Here is a 23,350-nt window from a genome sequence, read left to right on the forward strand (position 1 = left end):
AGGCGCACCTGGACGGCAGAATGCTGCCACTTAGCTTCTGGACACTCCCATTGGCAGCATCAGGGACATAAGGAACATTCTGCTTTCAGTAGGGTAGTATAGGTGACTTCTATTCAATCTTGAGAACATTCTTTTAGGACAGGAGGCTAGAAAGGTTATTTGTAGCAACAAAAGATACAGTGGGAATAAATTTCATCTGAATTCTGTTTCATCGTGATTCAAGGGGGTAGAGTAAGCTAGAAGCGTGTTAGAAGTCATCACACGATGTATGGTAGCACAGCAATAAGAAAATTGCTGTAAGTTACCTGGCATAATGTGTTCAGATGCAGACAGAAACAAACCTGACTGCAAAACAGCACAGAAGGCTCAGAAGAATGGACTGTTGTTCTTTCTGAAACAGCCAGTGTTTGTCTCCATAAGGAGGCAAAATGCTAGACTAACCCCACAGTCAGGTGGGCAGGTAACAAACAGAAGCAGGGAAAGAGACACCTTCTCCAGAGCACAAAGCAGCAGTTGGGCTCATCAACAGCATTTCCTGACATAAGACATTTTCTTCAGCATGCGTGCTACTTCATGGAAGAACATTGTGAGAGGAACTGAAAAGGCCTACATGTCCCACTCTACCTACATCCTTAATCAAATCTTACTCTATGAAGAACTACAAAACTCTGTAAAATATCAAAGACATGAAACTTTCTTCTGGAACCCTCCAAATTCTCCTCCCTTTCCAATCCAGGCCCCTTCAAAAGCAGGAGATGACTGCAATAGCAACAGCAGCATCTAGCTAAGAAAGAGGATCTTGCATCAGGTTTTCCTATTCTGTCTTGGAAACCTAACAGACAATGCATAAAGAAAACTATTCCTGTTTCCCTCCAAAGCAGTCATTAAAGAAAGAGTGGAATAAATTTCAGAAAGGCAACTTACTTCATGTATAGGTCATACTGGCCTGACAGCAGAGGCAGATCTGTCAAAATGTAGAACTTCAGATGCTAGACTTAGTTTAGTGACAGCAAGTAGCTGCAAGGAACTGCAAAGGTTGGCAGGAAAAGTGGAACCACTACAGATTCTGAATGCAGTCAAGATTGGTGTTAGATCCAGGTTGAGGAAGGCGGTATGGTGTGACTGAAACCACATGAAGCATGCATGAACAGCAAGTGAGGTCAGAGAGATGCAAATGCCATCCTCACCACCTGTGCCCATTTTCCCAATAGAAACACAATAAATCTGCCATGCCTTACATGGAGGACTTAGTTTCAGCAATTCATAGCAATGTGACCCTTCACAATGGATCTCAGACTATGGTTCTAAAAAGCACTTGAAGTTGCAAGTGTTCCCATTAAGCAGATTAAAAAGACATTAGCCAGGTTATCCTCAGGGCAACGTAGAGTAGCTCCAGTTAATACTTCTTACATTTCTTTCCTTTATCAACTTTCTATATTATTTTATTTACTGAGAGAGGGACACAGTGAGTTAATTTCTCTTTCATGTGGGTATTTTTACTGACAGATTAAATTTCAATGATAAAACATGTAATATGTACTGGAGCTGGATTTGAGGTTCTGATATTTCCAGCCTAGTTTCTGGGACAAAAGGGAAGATGGCCTCCATTCAAAATGGCTACAAACCAAGGAAATAAGAGACAGAGAAAGAACGAAGAATGGGCAGGAAACATAAAGCAGTATTTTGTGGGATTTAAAACCACATTATGTCCCTTGTTTTTGAGAGCATTCATCCAAGTGTGAAAGCTGGATTTGATGTTTCTAGCCATCAGCTTGAGAATGATATCACCCAAAGCCCCGGAAGAACTGAAAAGAAAGGCATTTCTCACCTAGACTGGGCAGTGTTTTTCTTATAGATGTGAAATTAAATTAATACAGAGAAGAAGGAATATTATGGGAATATAGAACAGTGGCCCTTCCAGAGAACATTTAATGCCTACTGAGACCTCTGTATTGAGATGTACTTTGCATCTCTGCCATTCACCAGGCTTTGCATGAAGACTTGAATGGTCTAGAGAAATCATGGGATTTAAATAGGGAAAAATTGACCTAGGTTGAAAGGCAAACTTAGTAAAATAATGAGAGACCCAGTGAGACTTGACATTTTCAACATACCAATGTTGGAGCCACAGAAGGAGTAGGACAGAAAGGTCAAGATGATGAGTACATAGAGTATCAGGGTTTTGGGAACCTAGGGCATCTTCACTGCAAGTCAGAATAATGAAGACAAAGAGCGTAAAATTGGTTCCCCAGGAATGTTTTGAGAGAGATGGGAGATTTCCTCAGTTGAAGGTCTTTCTCATTCTACTTGGCCCAATTCCACAGGCTACCAAGACATCTTTATAAACTCAGGGAATTTCTCAGTGACTAAGGAGCAGACAGCTGCTCTAGTAAATAATAAATTAAATAAAGAACCAAAAAAAAATCATAAGAATTGCTTTTTGTTGTTGTTTGAATATACTTGGAATTCTCTTTCTGGAAGAAACATGTAAATTCCTAGCACCCATTTGGTTTCAAGTAAAACCTTTTTTTTAGAAATTTCTGTGAAACTGAAACCCAGCTGTAATTTACTATAATCTCAAAATCTGCACTAAAACTTATTAAAATCATAAATGTTCAATGAATTATGCATAGCATTTCCAGCAAGATGTGGCAAAGAATTGTGACATGATATGCTTTGTTCACTGTAGTCAATAATTTTATTAGTACAGACATATCCCAGGAGAGAGATGAGATTTTATTTTCTCACGTTTAGCTGGATACCTGTCTTGTTCCATCAAGTTCTTATAATTTCAGCTATGGACAGTTGAGTTATATTTTTAATTTTTGTCTTGAGGTCTCTTGCTTATGATGTTCATGAAAAAACATTCTTCCTTTGGTTGCTTTCTCTGAGCGTACATCTTAGCCTGAGCCTCACATTTAATGGCTTCTTTTATTATTGGGAGAATGTTATGATATACAAAAAGTATTTTTTTTCCTTTTTTTGTTTTGTTTTGTTTTCTTCATACTAAAAATTCAGGCAACTATTACAGAATTGTTAAAGAATGTAAACCTTTTACCATGCACAGAGGTAATAAATTTTGCATGAAATCTACCATTACTATATATAATTGAATGTAATCACGAGATGTAATAGATTGACATATAGGATTCACTGCTTCTGTTCATATAGTTGCTTATTCTGACTGTGGCTATAACACACTGCTTCGTTCTTCAACAGAAGAAGAGTGCTCAAGCAAACGGATAGCCTGGTCCCAGCATCAACAAACACCACAGGAGCCAAACTCACAGATAGCACAAACTGGCCAAGCTCCACAGAAAAGTTAATCTCTCCAATGTTATCAAAAAAGACAACTTATGTCTATCCACAACAAATGTCAGCAGCAGCAGTTATCTGTCCCGTGATCAGCACCAAGAGTTTCAGAGGGCTGCACAAAAGCCCTGCAAGTGCAAAGCTGCAGAAAAAAACAATGTAGACAGTCAAACACTGCATTGCTCCCTATCTCGAAAAGCCACCTGATTCTGTGATTCACTTGAGTTAATGTTCCTTTCAAGATGGGAGACAATACTGATATTTAGAAAGTTTGTTTTTGCTCAGCTTTTTTTCTCTTGCTCAGTCACAACAGTATTATCCTTGATAGTTCTCTGTGAATCATCAAATAGGGAACAAAACTGATCAATTAGGAATGATACTAAGGTGCCTTTAGAAACAGGCTCTAGAAAACCTGCATAATTTGAAGACATTCTATTTGAATAATTCACTTGCATACCTACCTCAAAAATGCAGGTTCAAGAGTATGTTCATTTTTATGTTATGTCCTCGCACTGTATGAATTCTAGTTAAATGCACCACATGTATCCTGCTTCCTGTTCACATCACCATTCCTTCTTTCTCCTTTCTTGTGCACACAAATACCTTTACTTTCATACTCTTCTCTAACCTTTTTCTCATTCCCCTTTACCCTTTTTTTCCTGTCATGCACAAATGCACTCTCCCTTACGCACTTCATCAATCATTCTCTCAGTTTCTTAACAGCATCAAACTCACCCAAGTTACAAAGTGAAGTATAATACACTGTTACCAGAATAGTAAATTCTCTATATAATATAATACCGCTTGCCTTAGGTTCTAAAAAAGTCATTTATATAGATGTCTGTCACCCTGTCCCCAAAAGAAGGGCCATACTGCAGTTCCCAAGTGTCACAGTAGAGCTGGTGGTCCTATGCACTGGAAGAATTTATTTAAATCTAATATGAAGTAAAAAGTGAACGTGACACATCATGGGATCCTATCCAGAATGTGCTGCCAGGCCCCAGAGTAAAGTTCATGTTCTCTGTGCAATCACTGTGAGGGAATAGCTGCTGGTGGATTAATCAATGGTGAGTACAACTCAAGCTGACATGAGATAAATGGTTCTGACATCTCTGGGACTATAGAAAAGGAAAAGCACTAGAAAGAGATCAGGGAGGGGGTTGTCAGTAGCATGCTACAAGCCTTTACAGTAGAGGATTCAATCCAGCATTACAGCTTTAACAAGTGAACTGAGTAAGATCACATTGCTAGCATGTGATTTATACTGCCTGAGAGCTTCACTTTTGCATTAATAATGGTACTTAGGAACCCCACTTTTTTTTTTTTTTTTTTTTCCTCCCCAGATTACACTGTCTGTGCCATGCTCTCTAAGCAAATAATAAACAGGTCAATGTGGTGGCTCATGTTCTAGCCATCTGTCCCATATGTAGGGAGGCAGGGAGGAACAGACAGAGTCACATTCTCATTGCAGAATCCAGGGACAGCTGTTCCAAAAGCTGCTTTAGAGACCACTGCAGTGAGTGAATAAAAATCAGTTTTCAGATCTTAGTCTCTTCTCAAACCACCTACAAACACTTTCAGATAAGATAGATCTTCTCTATTTAGTCACTGTGTTCACCTCCAGGGGACAGTAGAGGATTATTCCCCTACAGTTTTACTTCCATTACTTTGTTCAATCCAACTCACCCAGCAGACAGATGAGAGGCAGCCTCTGGAAGAGCCCACATTTCCAATACTGAGGTCAGTAAGATATTCTGAAAGCCTGCCTCTCAGTAAATGAGGTTCATTCGACTGCATAAACTGCCCACATCGATGTGCAAACTGGAGCAAAGAGCAGTGCAAAAGTACCACTCAGCAAAGCCCCCCAGCAGGAAAAGCATTTCAGAGGTATGTGAATATCCAACTGCACACACCACTGTGACTGAAGCAGGCATCGAAAAAGAGGGAATCAGATCTGCTTAAGCACCAAGCGGTTCCCACCCCTCCCTTCTCAAGGTTGTGCCCCTAGCTGTCACTGTCAACACATGCTCTTTCAGCAGGCAGCAGCACTGCCACCCATACAGCCAGCACATGTGAAAGGCAGCAAACTAGTCAGAAGTACCCACTTGGGCACCCAGTATATCTCCCAAGTCCTCTGGTAATCCATAGAAAAACAAACAAATAAACACAAAAAACAAAGCAAAACAAACAAACAAAAAAGTCAAGAGAACTTTGCGAAGCTCTTCCCCCGTCAATCTCTTATACCTCATCCTAACCCCTGCAGTTAGAAACAGTCAGTGTGAATTAATTACACATGAAGATGCAGAGCAACATTTTGGTCAGTTTCCCAATTAATAAGAACTAGGTGTATCACCAGAAAACAGCACTGTCTTTCAACATCTTTGCATGTACAGTAAGCATGTGTGCACATACATATGCTACTTGTAGCTTACATACACAAGAATTACATATGTAGCGCATATCTGCTCATATCTACAATGCTTTATTGCAACATTTGTACAAAATGAAAATACTGTGCTCACAGGAGTTTCTCACACAGCCTGCTAGCATAAGAAGATACGTTTATGTTTCAGTTACTGCCATAGATGTGAACATAAACCAGAAAAGCAGACAAACAAGAGACTTTGATTCCCGTTACTCTCTTTCTAATGCTTGCTTTTTAAAAAAAAAGATGCAGCATTAAAACACCCTCTGTGTTAGAGACCTGAATATCTTGATTTTCAGCCACAATAGAAGAAAGCAGAAAGTACCTGATGTCAGCATTCAGGAGAATACACTCCTCTTCTAAGATGCCAACACAGAAGTCGTTCATTCTTATGACTCAGCTTCAGACTAATAATTTCATTTATCACAGGCGCAGCTTTTTGGCAGAGAATTTTATCAAACAAAAAGTCAATTAATTCCCCACAACTCCACCCTGCAAACATCCCCTTTGCTGCACTGCTTCCTTTTTTCTTCCTTAATTGTTGGTTAATTGCCCAGAGAAGAGCTAAATCCTGTCTCACTCCTATTCCTCTCTGTGGCTTGACAGCATATCAGCACATAAAACCAGCAAGGCTGACAGTGGCCATCTCCTTTCAGAGGCCACTAGAAACACCTGTCTGCTGGTCATTTTCCTGCCCTTCACAGGCAAAGTACATGCATTAGACAACAAGCTGCTAGGGCAAACAGAAAGAATGAGGAAAACCAATACCTGTCTATGCAACAATGCACACAGATGTTTGCAGAGAAATCATAATTTAGATAACACATTCTCATATATGCAGGACTATAATACAGGTAGAGCTAAAAGGGAAGTTCCATGGATATCCTCTTGGGTGGGCATATGAGGATCATAAAGTAAAAAATTTTTCTGTCATCACTGCTATTTCTGTTAAGATGGGCTGCATGTCCATGTCAGTGAATTGGAACAAGCCCAACAATAGGGGTGGGGATGAAAACTGAATAGTCAGGCTTCTGTCTAATCTAAATCCCCACTGCTGCAATTTAAGCCTATTACTTCCGGCCCTATCAACCACAGATACAGTTAGCAGATTTGTTCCTTCCTCTTGATAACAGTTTTCAAGTCTATTAAAAGCTGTTGTAATGCCCCTCCTCAGTCTTCTTTCTTGACGCCAGACAAGACCAGTTCATTCAGTCTCTCTTGAGGTCATGTCCTCTGGACCTCTCTTTCCCCTTCTAATTGACATCCAGGCTATCCCAGGTCAAAGTGCATCTTTCCTGAAGTTCAAAAGTGTGAATAGTGTTCCAGACAAGACCTTACTAAAAGCAGGAGATTACCTCATGCATCTTCCATAGCACATTCCTACTTATGTATCCCATGAAAATGATGAATTTATTTTTTTAAGTAAACAAAAAAAGTGTGACTCATGTTCACCCATGAGCTTTCATAATCTCTACTTTCTTTTCCAAAGAAATGCACCTATCTTCCTCCTTCCCTTCCTGCATATCTGACTTGCTCCTATAATGAGTTCATTTTATCTCTTCACTCTTTTTCACACAGTTTCTCCATCTTGTTTTAAGCCTGTCTTTTAACATCCACAGGTTTCCAATCTAATGACATCTGCAAAGTTTATAGGTATATCCTATACTCCGCTACTCAATCAATCAAATGAACACTGAACAGAACTGAAGCCGTTCAATCTCTGCTTGGTAAGTCTTTTCACTATGACAAACGACAGGCCCTCTGGAGTTATGTACCCCTTTTTCCTCCATATTCTGGTTATGCACAGAGTATCAGACACCTCTCTGAAACAGCGTTCCCAATATCATCATCTAAAACACCAAATAACAACAAATTTGACGCTTCAGCACAGTGCCATTCCCCACCCCTTATTTCCTTCCTTTTCCTCCCTCTCCCTTCTCACGGTCAGGGTTTGTTTTTCATGCCAAGGTCCTTTAGGTGAGACCCTATACGGGAAGGTCGGTGTGGGAAAGGTTATTAGGAGATGTCTGTCTAAACTGTTGCTACCTTTCCGGCTTCCCCACCCTCTCCCTGTCTACAAAGTCTCTTCTGTTCTGCTTTAATACTAATGAGTTCAGAGGAGGTTCCTATACTGGAGCAATTCACAGCTTGAACTGTGCCAAAGCACACAGGCACACACCTCTCTGATCGTTTCCTGCCCAAGCACAGTCGTGCTGGTTCAACCCACAAAATGTGGGCTGGGAATCGCTCCTGCGGCTCTGTGCCAGAGGCGTGCTGAATTTCCCGGGGGTGTTGGTGCCACTCATTCCTCCCAGCTTCATCCTCTTGTGTGTACCCTATTTGCCATATGTGCCTATGCCAGGAAAACATGGGTAAGTCAGAGATTGGCTGACATTTAAATCCCTGATAAAATATTACGTAAAAGGGCAAGAGAAATTCAGGAGCAAAATTAACATCTTATCACGTTCTGTTTGCAGTGCTCAGACACATGCTCAATCTCAGCTCTTCTACACAGGGGTAAACCTAAAGGAACTCCAATAAATCAACACAATTTCTGGCATTAGCTCAGATTTAGACAGGTAGAAAGGAAACTGGGAGCTGGGTTTAGTTCTTCTCCTGCTCTCAGAATAATTACTTCAGATTTAGTAATGCATACCAAAGATCAGAATGCACCCATAACTACACTAAACTGATCAAGTTAACCTGTTTTACACAAGTGCAAAATATCAATTTACCTGCTTTAAATTCTAACAGAGACTAATCCTCCATTGTCACCAGACAGCACATAACACAGGCTCCTTCAACTACCCACAGATCAGACTTCAGAAACAGAAGAGACTTAGCAGTCCCCCGTTTTGCAAACTGTTGCTTTTCACTTCAGTAAATGAAGATGAGCTGTATTTGCTACTAATCTATCCAGACTCACTACAAGAACACCCACATATGATGTATCACTCATCTCCTCTGGGGTAAGGTGGAGGGCAATTCCACAATACTTTTTCCTTACAAACTGAGTATTTTCATAACCGAACACTGAATGGAAGGCATGACAGTGTATTTGGTTACTCACTTACACCCTGTCCTGTCTCACTGCTCAAATACTCTGATAATTAGAGCAGCAACTACTGACATCACCAGCCTTAAGAAAATAGCTAAAACTTTTTTCCTCTAAATACTTCTAAGTATGAAATTATATGAAACATTCTTAAAATAGAACAAAAGGAATAAGAGGGATGAGCATTTGCCTTGCAGACTAAATTTGCCCCCTAATTGCAATTACAAATTGTTGTTATTTGGTTAAGCATTTGTAATCCAAAAGTTTTCTCTCACTGTTGTTGTAGAAGCCAACAACTTTGCACTGACCAACAAACTCATCCAGCTGTTGCTCGCTATACGAGATGTAATGCTGAAACATAGCCACTAAAGCAATCCCAATGGATTTTCCATGACTCAGGGAACTCCCTGGACAACTTCCAGATTGGGAAACTACAATCTGCTTTCCCCTTGTAATTTCCTTTAGAGAATTTACTCTTCAAACCTCCACCTAGTAAACTATTGCATAACATTGTTGTGCACACTGCTAAATTCTTTTCAAAAGATGTTTGTGTTATTAGTCTGGCCAGCTTCTCCCTTTCTGTGGTTAACAAATCACGGGAAACTGCAAAAAAGAAAAGGTATCCTTAAGTGTTTTTAATATAGAAGTGCCTAGAACATACAGATACTGGATAGGACCCATTGGCACACAGCACTGGGCCTATATGTGAAAGAAAGGAGAGCTTGCCCAGGAAGGCTATAGATTTTCATATCAGATTCTACCTGAAAATAGAAAAAGCAGACAAAAGCAGGGCAAGGTCTATGAAAAGAAGAACTAGCAGAGATTTGTTCCCAAGATCTTAAAATACAATGAATTTTGCCATTGGAAGGTTTGTGTACTTCCCGTGACCTCCATGTGCAGCATCTTTTCAGCACCTTTTCAATTTGGCTACAGTTCTGTATTAAAACTTGTTTAAGTACTACAAATCCCTGTTTCACACTGGGGAAGTAAACTCATGAATGCATGAAGTAAATTGTTCATGTTTATAGAGGGACTTAGGAAAAGAACTCTGTGGGGGAAAATGTAGAGAAAAAAAGAGCAGCACTCCCAAAGTTTTCCTGCCAGCAAGGTTAAAATTTTTCCATGTACAGAAGAAGCAACATCTAGCATTCAAAGCCATGAATAAGTGATGTTACAGGTGGAAAGCACATGTCTGTATTTCCACTGGACTAAGCATGTCAAAGTCAGCAGCAGCAGATGCAGCCTGTTGAGCGAGAGAAGAAGCACCTTCTAATGCCTGCACTGCATGCTGCTCCTATCAGGTGCTGCAGCAATTTGCTGAAGAGCCTCTCATTACCCACATATAGTGACACCAAAATCTCCTCCTTGTTGAGTTCAGAGGAAGATGCCTGGAAACTGCTGACCTGAAAACTACATACCCTAAAAAGGTGCTACACTATCCACTCAGCCTCACCTGTGGCATCTCCTCTACTACAGAGCCTTGCAGGGCAGGCAGGCATATGGTAAGAAAGGAAACCAAGAATTCCCACACTGAAATAACCATCCCATGTTACTTTAACAGGTAACGATAATATCCTGAATGATAAACAACCTAGACACTGAAGCAACTAGATCACTGAAGACAAAATCCACCTGCAGAAGGACACAGAGGCATGGCATAATCGTAAACCTTTCCCTCCAATTCTCTTTCAGGCTACAGCATATACTGTTGTTTGAGTATCCATTATATCTGATATAAATTGCTACTAGATGAGCAAATACAGAAACTAATTTGAATCAACACATAAAATAGATTAACTTTACTATTATCTACTTCTTCATTCAACTATCTTATTTTGCTTAGTTTTGCCTATACCCCAGCTACCCTTTATCTCAGTACGGGGTAACTGCTGTCCTGCAAAACACTTGGACATAGTCCCCTTTCACAATCCTTCCTCCTTAGTGGAAAATTTCATTTGTTACATTTACATAGTAATTTTGTTATGAATTCTATGAGGTTTTCATCACCACAGAGATCTGGCACTCCCTATGTTGCTAAAATCAAACTAAGTGAGAAATCTTATTTCCTGCAACATCTCAGAACTGACTCTTTTATGAGCTGCAAAAGAAACAGATATCTGTCATTCAGTCTTCCTTCATCAATGCACAAGCTCTGTCTCCAAAAGCACAGCCAGAAGATCATTCTGGTCCACCATTTGTGCCATGCCACCTCCATCTTTGCACTCTTTGCTCTCCCTTCAGCACCACAGTGACTTCATATACTTTTTCTTTTCCTTCAGTATTTCAGAAAACATCATCCCTCCTCATCACAATATTCTGTCCAGTTACTATCCAGCCATCATGTTATTTGCATGTTCAATACTTTACTCTGACATTTTCCACAGATTCTTCTCCAGGTGGCTCCTTCTCATTTCAAAAGGCCTCTTTCACACAATCCATAACAGTTTCCCAGGTATCCTCAGCAGGTCAAATCTAGAATTCAAATGTCCTCTCCAGAGAGCAAAGAATTAGGTCTTAGTGGGTTTGTAGGACATTAGTATAGTTTTGAACAACATAAGACAGTAATACACAAAAAGTAAAGAAAGGGAATTAACTGTAGAAGGGCAGGAATCATGTTCAGAGAGACCATGTTGAAGGCACAGGCCAGAATATCTCTGTCCTGCTGCTGGCTTTATTTCCACTAGAGAAGATAGAACCTGTTACTTTAAGTCAGCAGATACTGACTTGTATGAGAGTAATGGTTCAGTTCTAGGAGTAACGTAGAAAATTGTCTACTTCGTACTCATTCAAGTGGAGCTGAAAGCTTGGCAAAACTGGAATAAGGCCAAGTTGTTTTGATCCTTCCAGTTACCAAGTATGAGCTCTACTATCAATATCATTTCAATGTTTAATCACTTCAGCAGCCTTCAGACTCAATCCAGTAGTTCCTGGCTCTACATTACAGCCACAAGGAAACACAAAGCCATTAGTGTAACAGTAATGCTTTAATAAGAAATAAGCTCTACTGTGGGGCCTTTATATTATCATTTTTGTCTTTTTATGTAATGTTGCCTAGCACTAAATACACTAACAGGTGTGCCAAAATATGATAATATTACCAGCACAGCTGATACAGTGTTATAAATACTTAGGTACAAGATGTCTGAACAATCAACACATCCACCCATGGCTTAAGAGGATAGCATATAATGAGAGTTTCCAAGCATTCAGTAGAGGGAAGACACGAGATAGACTTCTTAGCATATCAATACTTTACTGCTAGGATCTGGATTATCCTTGCTTTTTGCATCCTGAGTTACATCTTTGCTGTGCTTTCAACATCCTGTACTGCTTTTCTTATGCCCTACATTAGCTATTATGCATTTTCCCAATGAGGTAACATCATGGTTATCCTGTAACAAACAGGTAATTCAGCAAATAGGTCTTTCTCAGGTGTTTTCAGTCTACTGTAAGCAAATCACACCCAGGACACACACAAAGTGAATGTCTGAACATTCCCTTCAAACACTTCCACCATGACCACAGTCTTCCCCAGCTTTCAGGAAGGCTGTCAGTATGCTCTCCTAGGGATACTCAACAACCAGCAATCCCCATGGATACATAAAATACCACACAAACCTAATTTAACGCAGTGTAGAGTGATGTGACTCCATTTCAGACTTCAGTGGAACTGAACTGCTTTACACCAGGTAAGAATCTGTCCATAAGTCTCAAAGTAAAGCAACAGAATCTTTAAAGCAGTGCATCCCTACACAAAAGGCTTGTAACTACACATGTACTTTGGTAACACACCCAGGTCCTTCACACCCAAACTCCAGCACATAAATCCATATTTGGATTTGCATTTGTTTACACAACCCTTTTGATTCCTGCACATGGAGCGTGAGCTGCAGTTTTCTGGCTCCCCTCTCAAACTGCTCTCACCACACCTGGATCTCAAAACATTTGCTGCACAGAAACTGCTGCTTCTCACACAGCTGCTCAGGGAGCTGGGAGCTGCCAGCCAGCTGCATCTACTGGAAGGAAGCCTGAGGAGAAAAAGATTGTGGGTTATGCATCCAGTGCCACAAGCCTATCCCTACCACATAGCTCCATACATAGGTGAGTGTGAAAGGCAGAGTTATCTCTGCCACATGAGGTATAGTAAGGTTTTCTATCAAGACCAGAGTAACTTTGCAAAGCTGTCTGTAGTGATATGTGTACTAGAATCAGCAGTTTGTACACATATATTGCATACGGGGTATATGTAAATCTGTCCTGACATTATGAAAAGTCTTTTCTGAAGAGCAGGAAGAAAAGTGGAAAAAATGAGAGAGAGAAAGAGAAGGATCCTGGCTATGTGCAATTAATTAAAACAAAACCAAAACTCACACAAACACTGATGTGTATAACTAGACTGAGATACTAGATATAGCTTTTGTTTCCCAAGTCTTAGTCTCCTTAGCTTCAGAAATCTTACTCATTAATTTTGCTACGACTACAACAGAACACCGGTGCATTTGAACGCATGTTAATTCAACAACTACAAAGTAGCTCAAGTTAGAGCTCATCATGTGCAAATAAAAATGAGGGATCTCTCCAGATCTTGATTGCATTTCTGCCTTGATTAGCTACAGTCATTGATTACAAAAAAAAAAAAAAAAACCACAGAAGGGATGCCCACAGTGAATAATAACAATAATAACAATAATAATAAAAACTAAGAAAGAAAAAAAAAAAAGAAAATACTGGGAAATATACCAAAGAAACAGTTTTAAAATATGGTTTCAGAAAAATTTGCATTGATCAACAAATTCAAACCCACAGGGCTGTCAGAGGTATACTGTCTGAAACTAAGATTTACATGCCAGACAAGTGACACAAATTAAATCCCTGTATTAAAAAGAATCCAGGAAGAGACTAGAGTGACTCAGAAGACTGATAATGTGAAACTGAAATATTCAAATCTTGGCAACATGCCTGAATTTAAATGTGATTAAGTGCTGTGATCAATATACGACACATGTTTCAGGTTTAAAGTAAGGGCCTATATATGCATTTCTAAGCCACAAACTTTCAGTGCAAAACTGGTGACTAAATAAGCTTCAGACAGAGGATACTTTTCCGAAAAGGCGGTGTTTCATGCTGAAGCTGAAAGGCAGCTACATACATCTCCCCCTCAGTCTCTCCCTATTACTTCTGGGGAACAACAGAGAACTTTGTTCTCCAGGCCTGTCAACAAAGAGAAACTCAGCTGATGTTCTCTCTCTTATGCTTACAAAACAGACTCATGTGTAAGGCAATCTATATTCACAACAGAGGCAATTCTTTCGCTTTTTTACCCAATAAATACTCTTGCAGGTTACAGAGCCAAAGAGGGGCCTCACAAACACTGCCATAGCAAGGACTTGGCAAGCTTGAGTGGGACTGGTGATATATGGGAGCACTTATTTAATGTGGTGAAGCCTAGTTTTCGTCTGAGGTGTATGTTGTATCCATTACATTAAATGGCCTGCCAGGGAGAGCTAAGCATGAAGCAAAGTTGCTACTTCCAAGTCAGCCGTATGCAATGGGAATTTCTTATACAATTATTTACACTCAGATCCCATCTCCCTGTGGCTCTTGATGAAAATGCGTTTCATAGTGTGTCACATGGATGCCTTGCTCAGAAACTGTTTTCTTTTTCTGACAAAATAAGTTAAATTCTCAGATAATTCCCTGCTGCACCTTAATCTTTTTCAAAGTAGAACTCCCTTTTCCCCTTTCCCCTCAGATTTCTCTTCTCTGGGAAAAAGGACTACAATCACAGTTTTACTCTCTGTGAAGGCAGAGAAGGAACAGACATGGACAGATGTCAGAGAGTGAACACAGAACAGAGCTTTTCCAAAACTTCTGTTACTGGTCACTTCATCAACTCTATTGAAAACTTGTACTCTTCAACCCCATCAATTCTTTTCTCTCTGTCCTGAGATGATTAGTAAAGATACCGGGTGTGCAATAGCCTATTGTGCTCAGAGAAGAGTAAACAACTGCTTTCACTCACTTATGAATCTATTAAGCAAACAGAGCCTCTTATTAAGGAAAAGCATACAAACAAAAAAACCCCAAACAAATGAAGAAACAAACAACCACAAAAACAACCCAAGTTTAAATGCAGTGTAAGAGAAACCAATCACAATGGGAGAATCCAGACAACATCCTACTTAAACTTAATACTAGAATGCTCCAATGACTAAGAAGGGATAAATGCAAACATTTCTCAAATCTTTCCCAGTGTAAGAATCAAATGTGGCATCAGTAACTCAGACAAGGATATTATCATTCAAGTTTGCAGACTATAGCATGCATAATATGATCAGCTTTGAAAAGGGCAGCTTAAAACAACAACTCTGCTTTTTCCTTTATGACCTTCCTTTCTAAAATAGTGTTCAACTCTACCTTCTCAAGCACCATCTCAACAGAGATACTAACAAAATAAAGAGACACAACAAAAGCACAAGCTCATTACAGTGTCCTTTCCTCTGTGCTAGCATTACTTATATATTTTTTGCTTTCCCTGAATTTTCAGCATTTAAGCTGCCCTTGTGGCCAGGTCTGAGTCCACTTTTAGGATCCACTTGGTTATTTAAGAGAGATATAGATAGCAAAATCTTTACTGTCATTCTGCTCACTACCTTAACCAACAAAAAGAGTCCAGGACTCAAAAATACTGAACAAAAGGAATCTGCTGGGGCAAGAATACACTATCATTAAGAAATTTGAAGAAGGACTTGGAGAAACTGTTTCATGAAAAAAAAAAGAAAAGAAAAAAGAAAGATTTCTCTTTACAGTAATTCTTTCACATTATTCCGCAGTTCCTGTTCAGTTAATAAATCTGTGCAAGGAAAAACACATGTGTTTAGCACAACCATTTTTGCCAGCAGACAAAAAACCAGCTTGGCACTTGCTGAATAGACCACCAACTGCAGCAACAGCACTTTACTACATGGTAGTGTACATAGTGCCAGCTGAGAAGGGAGACTGAGGAAAAAAGGAGAAGCAATGCTGACTGTAACAACCTTGACAGTCAGATAGGGCCAGTTCTATAATTTATGAGATAGGCATAAGACCACTCCATACAATCCTCCTACTGTGTAGAGCTTTTCTTCCTGACCTGTTCATTGAAGTAGTGATTCTCAGTCCATCTGTTTTTCCCTTTTTGTTGGAAGCTGAAAATGGCCCTTTGAGGAGCAAAGCTTGGAGTCACAAGCAGTTGTTTGCTTTGTTTCTCACGCATCTAGACTTGTGTAGCAAAACAAATGTCTGAGATCTACCCTAGAACTCTTTTTCTGGTAAAGCAGCAATGAGAGCACACATTTCAGCTGAGATCAGCATCATCTTGTCATTTGACAACTGCTTCTTGGTCAGAGTCCAGTTAAGTAACTGTCACCACACAGTACCCAGCAAACAGAGCAGCATATATAGGTGTGCATACCTCAGCCTGGTGTCTACACAAGCAAGTTTACAAGTTCTAGAGGAGTTTGTGACCCCGTCACAACTAAAGGATCTCAATACATTCTCAATTCCTCAGTCTTCTCCTTTTGCAAAATGGACGATTCCAACTTTATTTTTATAATGTTAATTTAAAGATTGCACGAACAAGAAAAGACCCACAAAATGTAAATTTTTCTCCAAAAGGCAAGGGCAAGCATAGTGAATATTTACTAGACTGGAAAACTCATCACAAGAGAGGTTTATCGAGCACAGCCAGGTTTAGCTCTTCATGTCATTAGCTCCTATATAGGACAATGTCCCAGATTTTGACTGCAACAAGGGGAAAATAGGGCTTTTAAAAATTCATTCAAACAGACCAATATGTTTCATTATACCCTCTGCAGACCAGATGGCAAGATGAGGATATATCCTCTGGGCCTGCTTCAGGCAGCTAACGCAAATGCTTTTCTCACTGCAGATCTCAGATGATGTTGGTGTCATCATTTCACTTGGGGATTTGGGTCAAAAGGCTTTACACTTAAATCTGCTTTTTATATAGTACAAATGCACCAGACTAGACCCTGACGGATAAGCAGTGGGGAGGCTGGTACGCAGCACAGAGCTCTCGCAGGCACTTCCAGGTCGCTGACTTATACCGGCCCATTTACAGACTGAATCTTGCTAATCCAATTAAAATCTCATCTGAGCTGTCAATATAAATGTAGCCTGTTTTATTTGAGTGTCTCATAGAACGTGCATTAATCTGGGCAAACCATCCCCGCTGGGCAAATTCTGCATTCTGCCAGACCAATTTCTTTTTTGGGTTCTACCACTCCTATAGCCTTTACTAATCTAACATTACCTGCCTACACAGGAACTCCTCCTATTGGCATGTATCATCATCCTATCTGAGTGCTTTATAAAATGCGGCATATACAATCAAGCTTCTGAAAAGCAGCACTTTTCTCTCTCAGCTCACTTCTCATGTAACGATGAGTAGGGAACTATCATTAAATACAGGAATAAGAATTTGATCCATTTTTATTTCAATGGCTTCATTTGTTTGAAATACATATGCCAGTTACAGGCTGTCAGCACATTTACTAAGTTATAGCATAGCCTAATAACTCACAGACTTTTAGGGCCAAAATTTTTTTGCAGATTGTCATGTAGACTTGTCATTAAGTGTTGCACCAAAAACATTATAAATCTTGCTGTTTAATAGACTTCCATAGGACAGCTGCAAGCTATTTTGCCACAAGGACATTGAAAAGAGATACTCACCAGGTATAAAGCAAAAACCTGAAAGCACCCTAAATATCACCACAAACTCTCAAACTCCTCATAGAGCTTGATACCCTTCTCAGTAAGCAAAAGTCCAGCAGCATAATCAAATAAGTCTCTTGGTAGGACCCAAAAGTGAACAAGTTTAGGTTGTAGGAAGCCAAGTTCAGAAGCAAAGCACTTCTGTTGCTAACATCTTCAGCAAAGTTGGATTTAGTATTTCAACGAATCTTGATACCGGATAGAGGTGAACTTTCATTCAAGAATTAAAGCTTTTTATTTGAAAACCAATTCTTAAGCAGCACCCAGAAATAAGCAGACAGCAGAGCAGATAACTGTTATTCCTGAGAGAGATCTGTCATCAAGCAGAATGCTCCACAGTCAATCAGCTGTACCTTCCAAAAGGAATTCAAATAGTCTCTCACAAAATACAAACTGACTTAAATATAGAATGTGATTTTGTGAACCACCTCTGAAAGAGAAAACTTCCTATCTACAAGTTAGAAGCAAATATACTCTTCCTTCTACTGCATGCCTTATTCCTCCTGAAACAGCTGCAAGTTCTGCTGTCTCCTTCCCACACACCTGTCACAGAACACTGCAAATCAAAAAGAAATCCATAGGTTCTAGAGAAAACAGAAAGAATTAACAGAAAAGAAATCCATACCAATTTAAAATGTACAAAGAGAGTAACTCTGGCCAAGGAAATCCTTAAGGTGCAAATTATTAGAGTGGCAGAGTATTCTGGAAAGGGCCACTCTACAGCTGCAGCTTATATTCTTTCCTAGGATGTGCTTTTGACCACTGTTTGAAATAGGATCCCATATTAGGTAGTCAGACTATTGTTCTGAAAATATACCTGTCCATATTTTACTTACTATAGTTACCCATACGTTCACCTCCAACTGCATACCCAAATTACATAGCCATTTTCACTGATACAGCATTGTGAAGGCATGCTAAAACAAGCAAAAACCTTTTAATCTCATTTTTTTCCTCCCATTCTTATTAAGTTCTTTTACTTCTTTCAACAGGGGAGTTCATCCACCCTCTAAAATATATCAATTTGCCAGCAGAAACTTACCACAAGTTCAGAGAACCTGGCATTGAGCTCCTCTGTTGGTGGTATTGGGACAGTAAACTCGAGGAATTGGAGAGGGTTGTTGTCCTTGAGATTGATTTCAGGGAGGTCACTACCCCCAAAGCAACAAAGAAATCCCAGCGCATGACGATTCCTCTTCCTGGGGGCCATGATCATCATGTATGATGCTATCTTCTGATCATGTTCTGCAGGAAGAAGAAAACAAGGGGGAAAACAAGATAAGCAAGAGTCCATTGGATACGTACAGCCCTCTACTGTTACAGTGATCATCACCGGTGTAACAGCAGAATGAGAAGAGAAGGATTTGAGATACAAAGAGCTAAATATGCATTCAAACCAGACAGGATAGCCAAACTTTAACATTCTTAAATAGCAACATAGAATCAACTTCTTCTAAAGTTTGTGAAAAGGTTTTACAAACTCAGGGTGTGACTTTCTAGCAGTTAGAGTTATTAGTAATGATCAGCAGCCAATGCTGAATGCCCATTTTGGCCTTTTGATCACTACTACAGCAGAGGAACCAAAGCATATACTGGAGTATTTACCCAGAAGAAATAGAAAAATCCTCCAAAGATATATCATTTGATGAAGGAGGGGAAAAAAAAAAAAAAAAAAAAAAAAAAAGCCAAATGCAACAATAACACAACAGCAAAAAAATTGCTTTTTTTCACCACTCTGGAGGCAGACAGCCAAACATTCACTTCTCCCTTTCTGGCCAGGACTATTGCAGCAGGACCATTCAGTTTATCACGTTTTCAAGCACATGTTACTAGCTTGGGTTGCTTTATGCATCCAGTGGAGAAAATGTACAGTGCTAGTGCATGCTTTCAGATTTACATTTGAGCTGCCAGATCCAATCTTGACAGGACCCAGGCTTGAGGGCCTTTGGTATCAGGAGCGTAAAGGGAAGCAAAAGGAGGCTTGAAGGAGGAGTTGGAAAGTGACTGATTTCACCACACAACACCGTTTGTGAGCAGCCCATCCAAACAGGAAGCCTCCTGCCAGTAGTTTGAAAGGAGGGATCTGTGCAGTCCGTAGAGAGCTGCATATTTTGCCCTTTTAAGGGACTTGTTGTTTGACAGCTCAGGGGCTTATTTGTGTTGTATTTTTTAAGGACTTCACTTTTGCACTTAATCTGCAGAATAAGCTATATCCTTAGAGAGTAAATAATTAAAGGCTTTTGCAAAGTCCAGCTCCCTGGGCACTAAGCAGGGAAATGAGGAAGGTGGCAGGTGAACCAAACCACAGGATGCTGGATGCTGTAGCAGCAGCAACACAGCTGTGCTTTGTCATCAGAGCAGTTGCTGCCCTAACCTGCCCCACAATGCTTTTGCCTGTTTGCTTGCCAGAACAAGGCTGCTTTGAGCTCTCACAGAGACTAAGCGGCTGTGCTAGGAAAAGCACCTTTAGGTCAGCAGTTGCATAGTAGGACTTAACATACTGCATTCAGCCAGAAGTTCTCCAAGAAAAACGTGAAGAAATCTGAGCATGCTTGCTAAGGAAAAGAAAAAAAAAAAAAAGAACAAAAAAAACAAGCAAACAAAAAATAATCCCAACCACTCAAACCTTCATCCTTGTGGCCCTATGGACTGGGCATGACATGCCCAGTGCTGAAACTAACTCATTTAGTGCCTTCTGTTACATGCTACTATGCAGCTGAAATCTGCATTAGATGGTATCAGGCACAGTTCTCCAGCCTGCACTTTCCTTTGCTCTCCACGCCAGCTTTGAAATGGGTAGTATGCCTCACATGGACTCAACAGGGCAGCATCATTACAACCAGCTTCAAAAGCACATCCATTAAATCATTGGATTCTCATGCCAAATGCCAGATAACTCTGGAACCTCATTTTTTATACTGATAGACTGAAAAAAAGCAAAGCATCCCCAATTCTAGCACAATATTGTATACATCCTCCATTTCCCCTCAAAGGAACAGATTTAAGAGACTGAGTTCTTAAAAGATTTCAAAAAAGAAACTCAGAAGTTGACCTTTTCCACTGTTCTCCAACACTGGCATTTTCCAGATCCATTTCTAAGAGGATGCAGGACATGTAACATGGCCCATCTGTACAACACTACAATTCTGTATAGGTTAGGTATCTAGAAGAATTTGAAATACAAAGAATTGAGAACAGCAAAAAAGGAATCTAGCATAGCTCCTTTAGAATTGAATCATTTAAGAAATGTATGACTGAATATATATTTCTAGGTGGGAGGACTGTCTTCCTCAAGATTAACCCTGCCAATCACAAACTGCTGAAAAACATTTGCTTAAGTAAGTTATTATTATGCTATTTAACATTAAGAAATAATTATGTTATTTACTGTTCGTGCTATTTAAGAACTAACTACATCTTCTTAATTTTTATTTGTGGACATAGTTCTGAAGAAAATTAACACTTTCAAATAGCCTCCAAACAATTCTTTTCCTCTTTTTTTCATCTTTTCTTTTTCAAGAATCAAATCTGGGGAGGAAAACTTGCATCCAAAAGAAAAAAATAAAACAAAAAAGAAAAAGATGAATAAGAAGGGAAAAGCAACAGAAACAAAACATCTTCCATTTCTCAGAGTGGTAATTGATAAGCAAGCTATTATAGAAATTATTTTTTAAACTCAGAAAACTAAAAGTAGTTTTTGTATTTTTCTTTTTCCTACAGAAAGATCTATTAGCATTCAACTCTTTATAAATAAAGCAATTGCAAAAATGACACAAATACATGTAATTACATATTTTTAAACACCTCCTGTGAGAATCAGTGGGAAATCTCTCTCTGGAAGGAATCCCACTATTAAACACAACAGCTCTCTCTCTGAGCTCTTCTCGGTTGCACTGTCTTACCCTTTTACACAACACAAAGAACTTGCTGTCATTTCAACAGCCCATCCTTGCCTCACAGTGAGCCCCCTCCTGCTTCCCAGCCTTATTTGTGGTTCGACTCAGGTCAGGAGTCAGAGTCTGGAAGCTGCCCAAGGTCTAATTATAACGTCTTCTTCCTCTGACAGGGTGTGCATCTTCATTTCTAAACCACTTGGCCCAGTGACCAAACATAATTACACTAATGCAATTTTTTCAAGTCTTATCTGAAGGGTTAGCCACATGGGATGGGATCTCTGCTGACTGCACGCAAGGATCCTCTTTCAATTGCAGGTCCTGAATTGTTTTTTCAGTCTCATTCCTTTCTTCATTTTCTCTCAAAAATTACATTTTCCATGCAAAAAATATCCTGAACTGGCAATGTTCAAAAGGGAATGACTGATCTGCCAGTATTTCTCTTGTGCAGGAGAGCTGATTATCATAACTTTTAGCACACTTTCTTCTCCATTCTTCTCCACAGAGAAGGGCACAACTACAACTAAAATAGAAAAAAATGACTTTTGTATCCAACATTTTTGGGAAAACAAAAGAAAGAATGAAAACTCTGTGGGCTAACTAAACACACACAGGTCTGCAAAACCAGTTTACAACACAAGGAAGCATTAATGGAAACCACTGATTAGCCTCTTCCAGATCAACAGATAAGAAACGTCAGTAAATGCAGGCCAAGCTCACATCTAGGTGGAAAGCACTAGACTGCATATATGCTACAGAATCACTGTCCCCACTGTTATATTCTAACAGATGAGAAAAGAAAGAAGAAAATTTAAGAAAAAAAAAGAAAAGCCCAATCACTTCTGTTTCCCCAGAAACTGTTCCATATATATCTTTCTCCACACCAGGGTGATATGTATAAATTTGATGCAATATCACATGGAAAATAAAGATGAGGTAATTGGTGATAACCAACACTGCTTCATTAAGGGCAGGCCATGCCTGACAAACTTGGTGGCCTTTTACAATGGAGTTACAGCGTCAGTGGATAAATGAAGAGTAACTGTTGTCATCTAGCTGGACTTGCAAAGTGTTTGACACTCCCACACAACATCCTGGTTACTGAATTAGAGAAAAATGGATTTGATGGGTGGACTACTTGCTGGATAAGGAATTAGCTGGATGGTTCAGCTCAGAGAGCTGCGATCAACAGATCAGTGTCCAAGAAGTGGAGACCAATGACAAGGACATTCCTCAGGGATCAGTGCTGGAACCAGTGTTATTTATCATTTTTGTAGGTGACATGGACAGAGGGATCAAGTGCACCCTCCACAAGTTTGCAGACAACACCAAGCTGAGTGGTGCAGTTGACATGCCAGAGGGAAGGGATGCCATCCAGAGAGACCTGGACAGGTTTGAGAGGTGGGCCCACGCCAATCTCATCAAGTTCAGCAAGGCCAAGTGCAAGGCCCTGCACCTGGGTTGGGGCAATCGCAAGCACAGATACAGGTCAAGCAGAAAATGGCTTAAGAACAGCCCTGAGGAGAAAGATATGCAGGTGTCAATTGATGAAAGACTCAAGATGAGCGAACAATGTGTGCTTGCAGCCCAAAAGGCCAACTGTATCCTGGGTTGCATCAAGAGCAGCGTAGCCAGCAGGCTCAGGGAGGCAATTCTGCCCCTCTATTCTGCTCTTGTGAGATCCAACTTGGAGTACTGCATCCAGTTCTTAAGCCCCCAACACATGAAGGACATTGAGTTGTTGAAGCAGCTGCAGAGAAGGGCCACAAAGATAATAAGAAGGCTGAAGCACCCCCCTATGAGGACAGCCTGAAAGATTCGGGGCTCTTCAGCCTAGACTCTGAGGGGACCTCACAGCATCCTTCCAGTACCTGAAGGGGGCCTACA

General features: G+C 40.0%; 1 protein-coding gene across 8 annotated transcripts in view; it reads right to left on the reverse strand.

Moving 5' to 3' along the window:
• Positions 1-23,350, reverse strand: part of DAAM2 (dishevelled associated activator of morphogenesis 2) — a 207,220-nt gene that overhangs the window by 93,739 nt on the left and 90,131 nt on the right. For all 8 annotated transcript variants that reach the window (XM_090135194.1, XM_090135195.1, XM_090135198.1 and 5 more), the window contains one exon: positions 18,613-18,815. In XM_090135194.1, the coding sequence (XP_089991320.1) occupies positions 18,613-18,815 (203 nt within the window). The remainder of the gene's footprint in view (positions 1-18,612; positions 18,816-23,350) is intronic.

The sequence above is a fragment of the Phasianus colchicus genome, chromosome 2 (assembly GCF_987193195.1).
Source record: "Phasianus colchicus chromosome 2, bPhaCol1.hap1.1, whole genome shotgun sequence".
NCBI lineage: Eukaryota > Metazoa > Chordata > Aves > Galliformes > Phasianidae > Phasianus > Phasianus colchicus.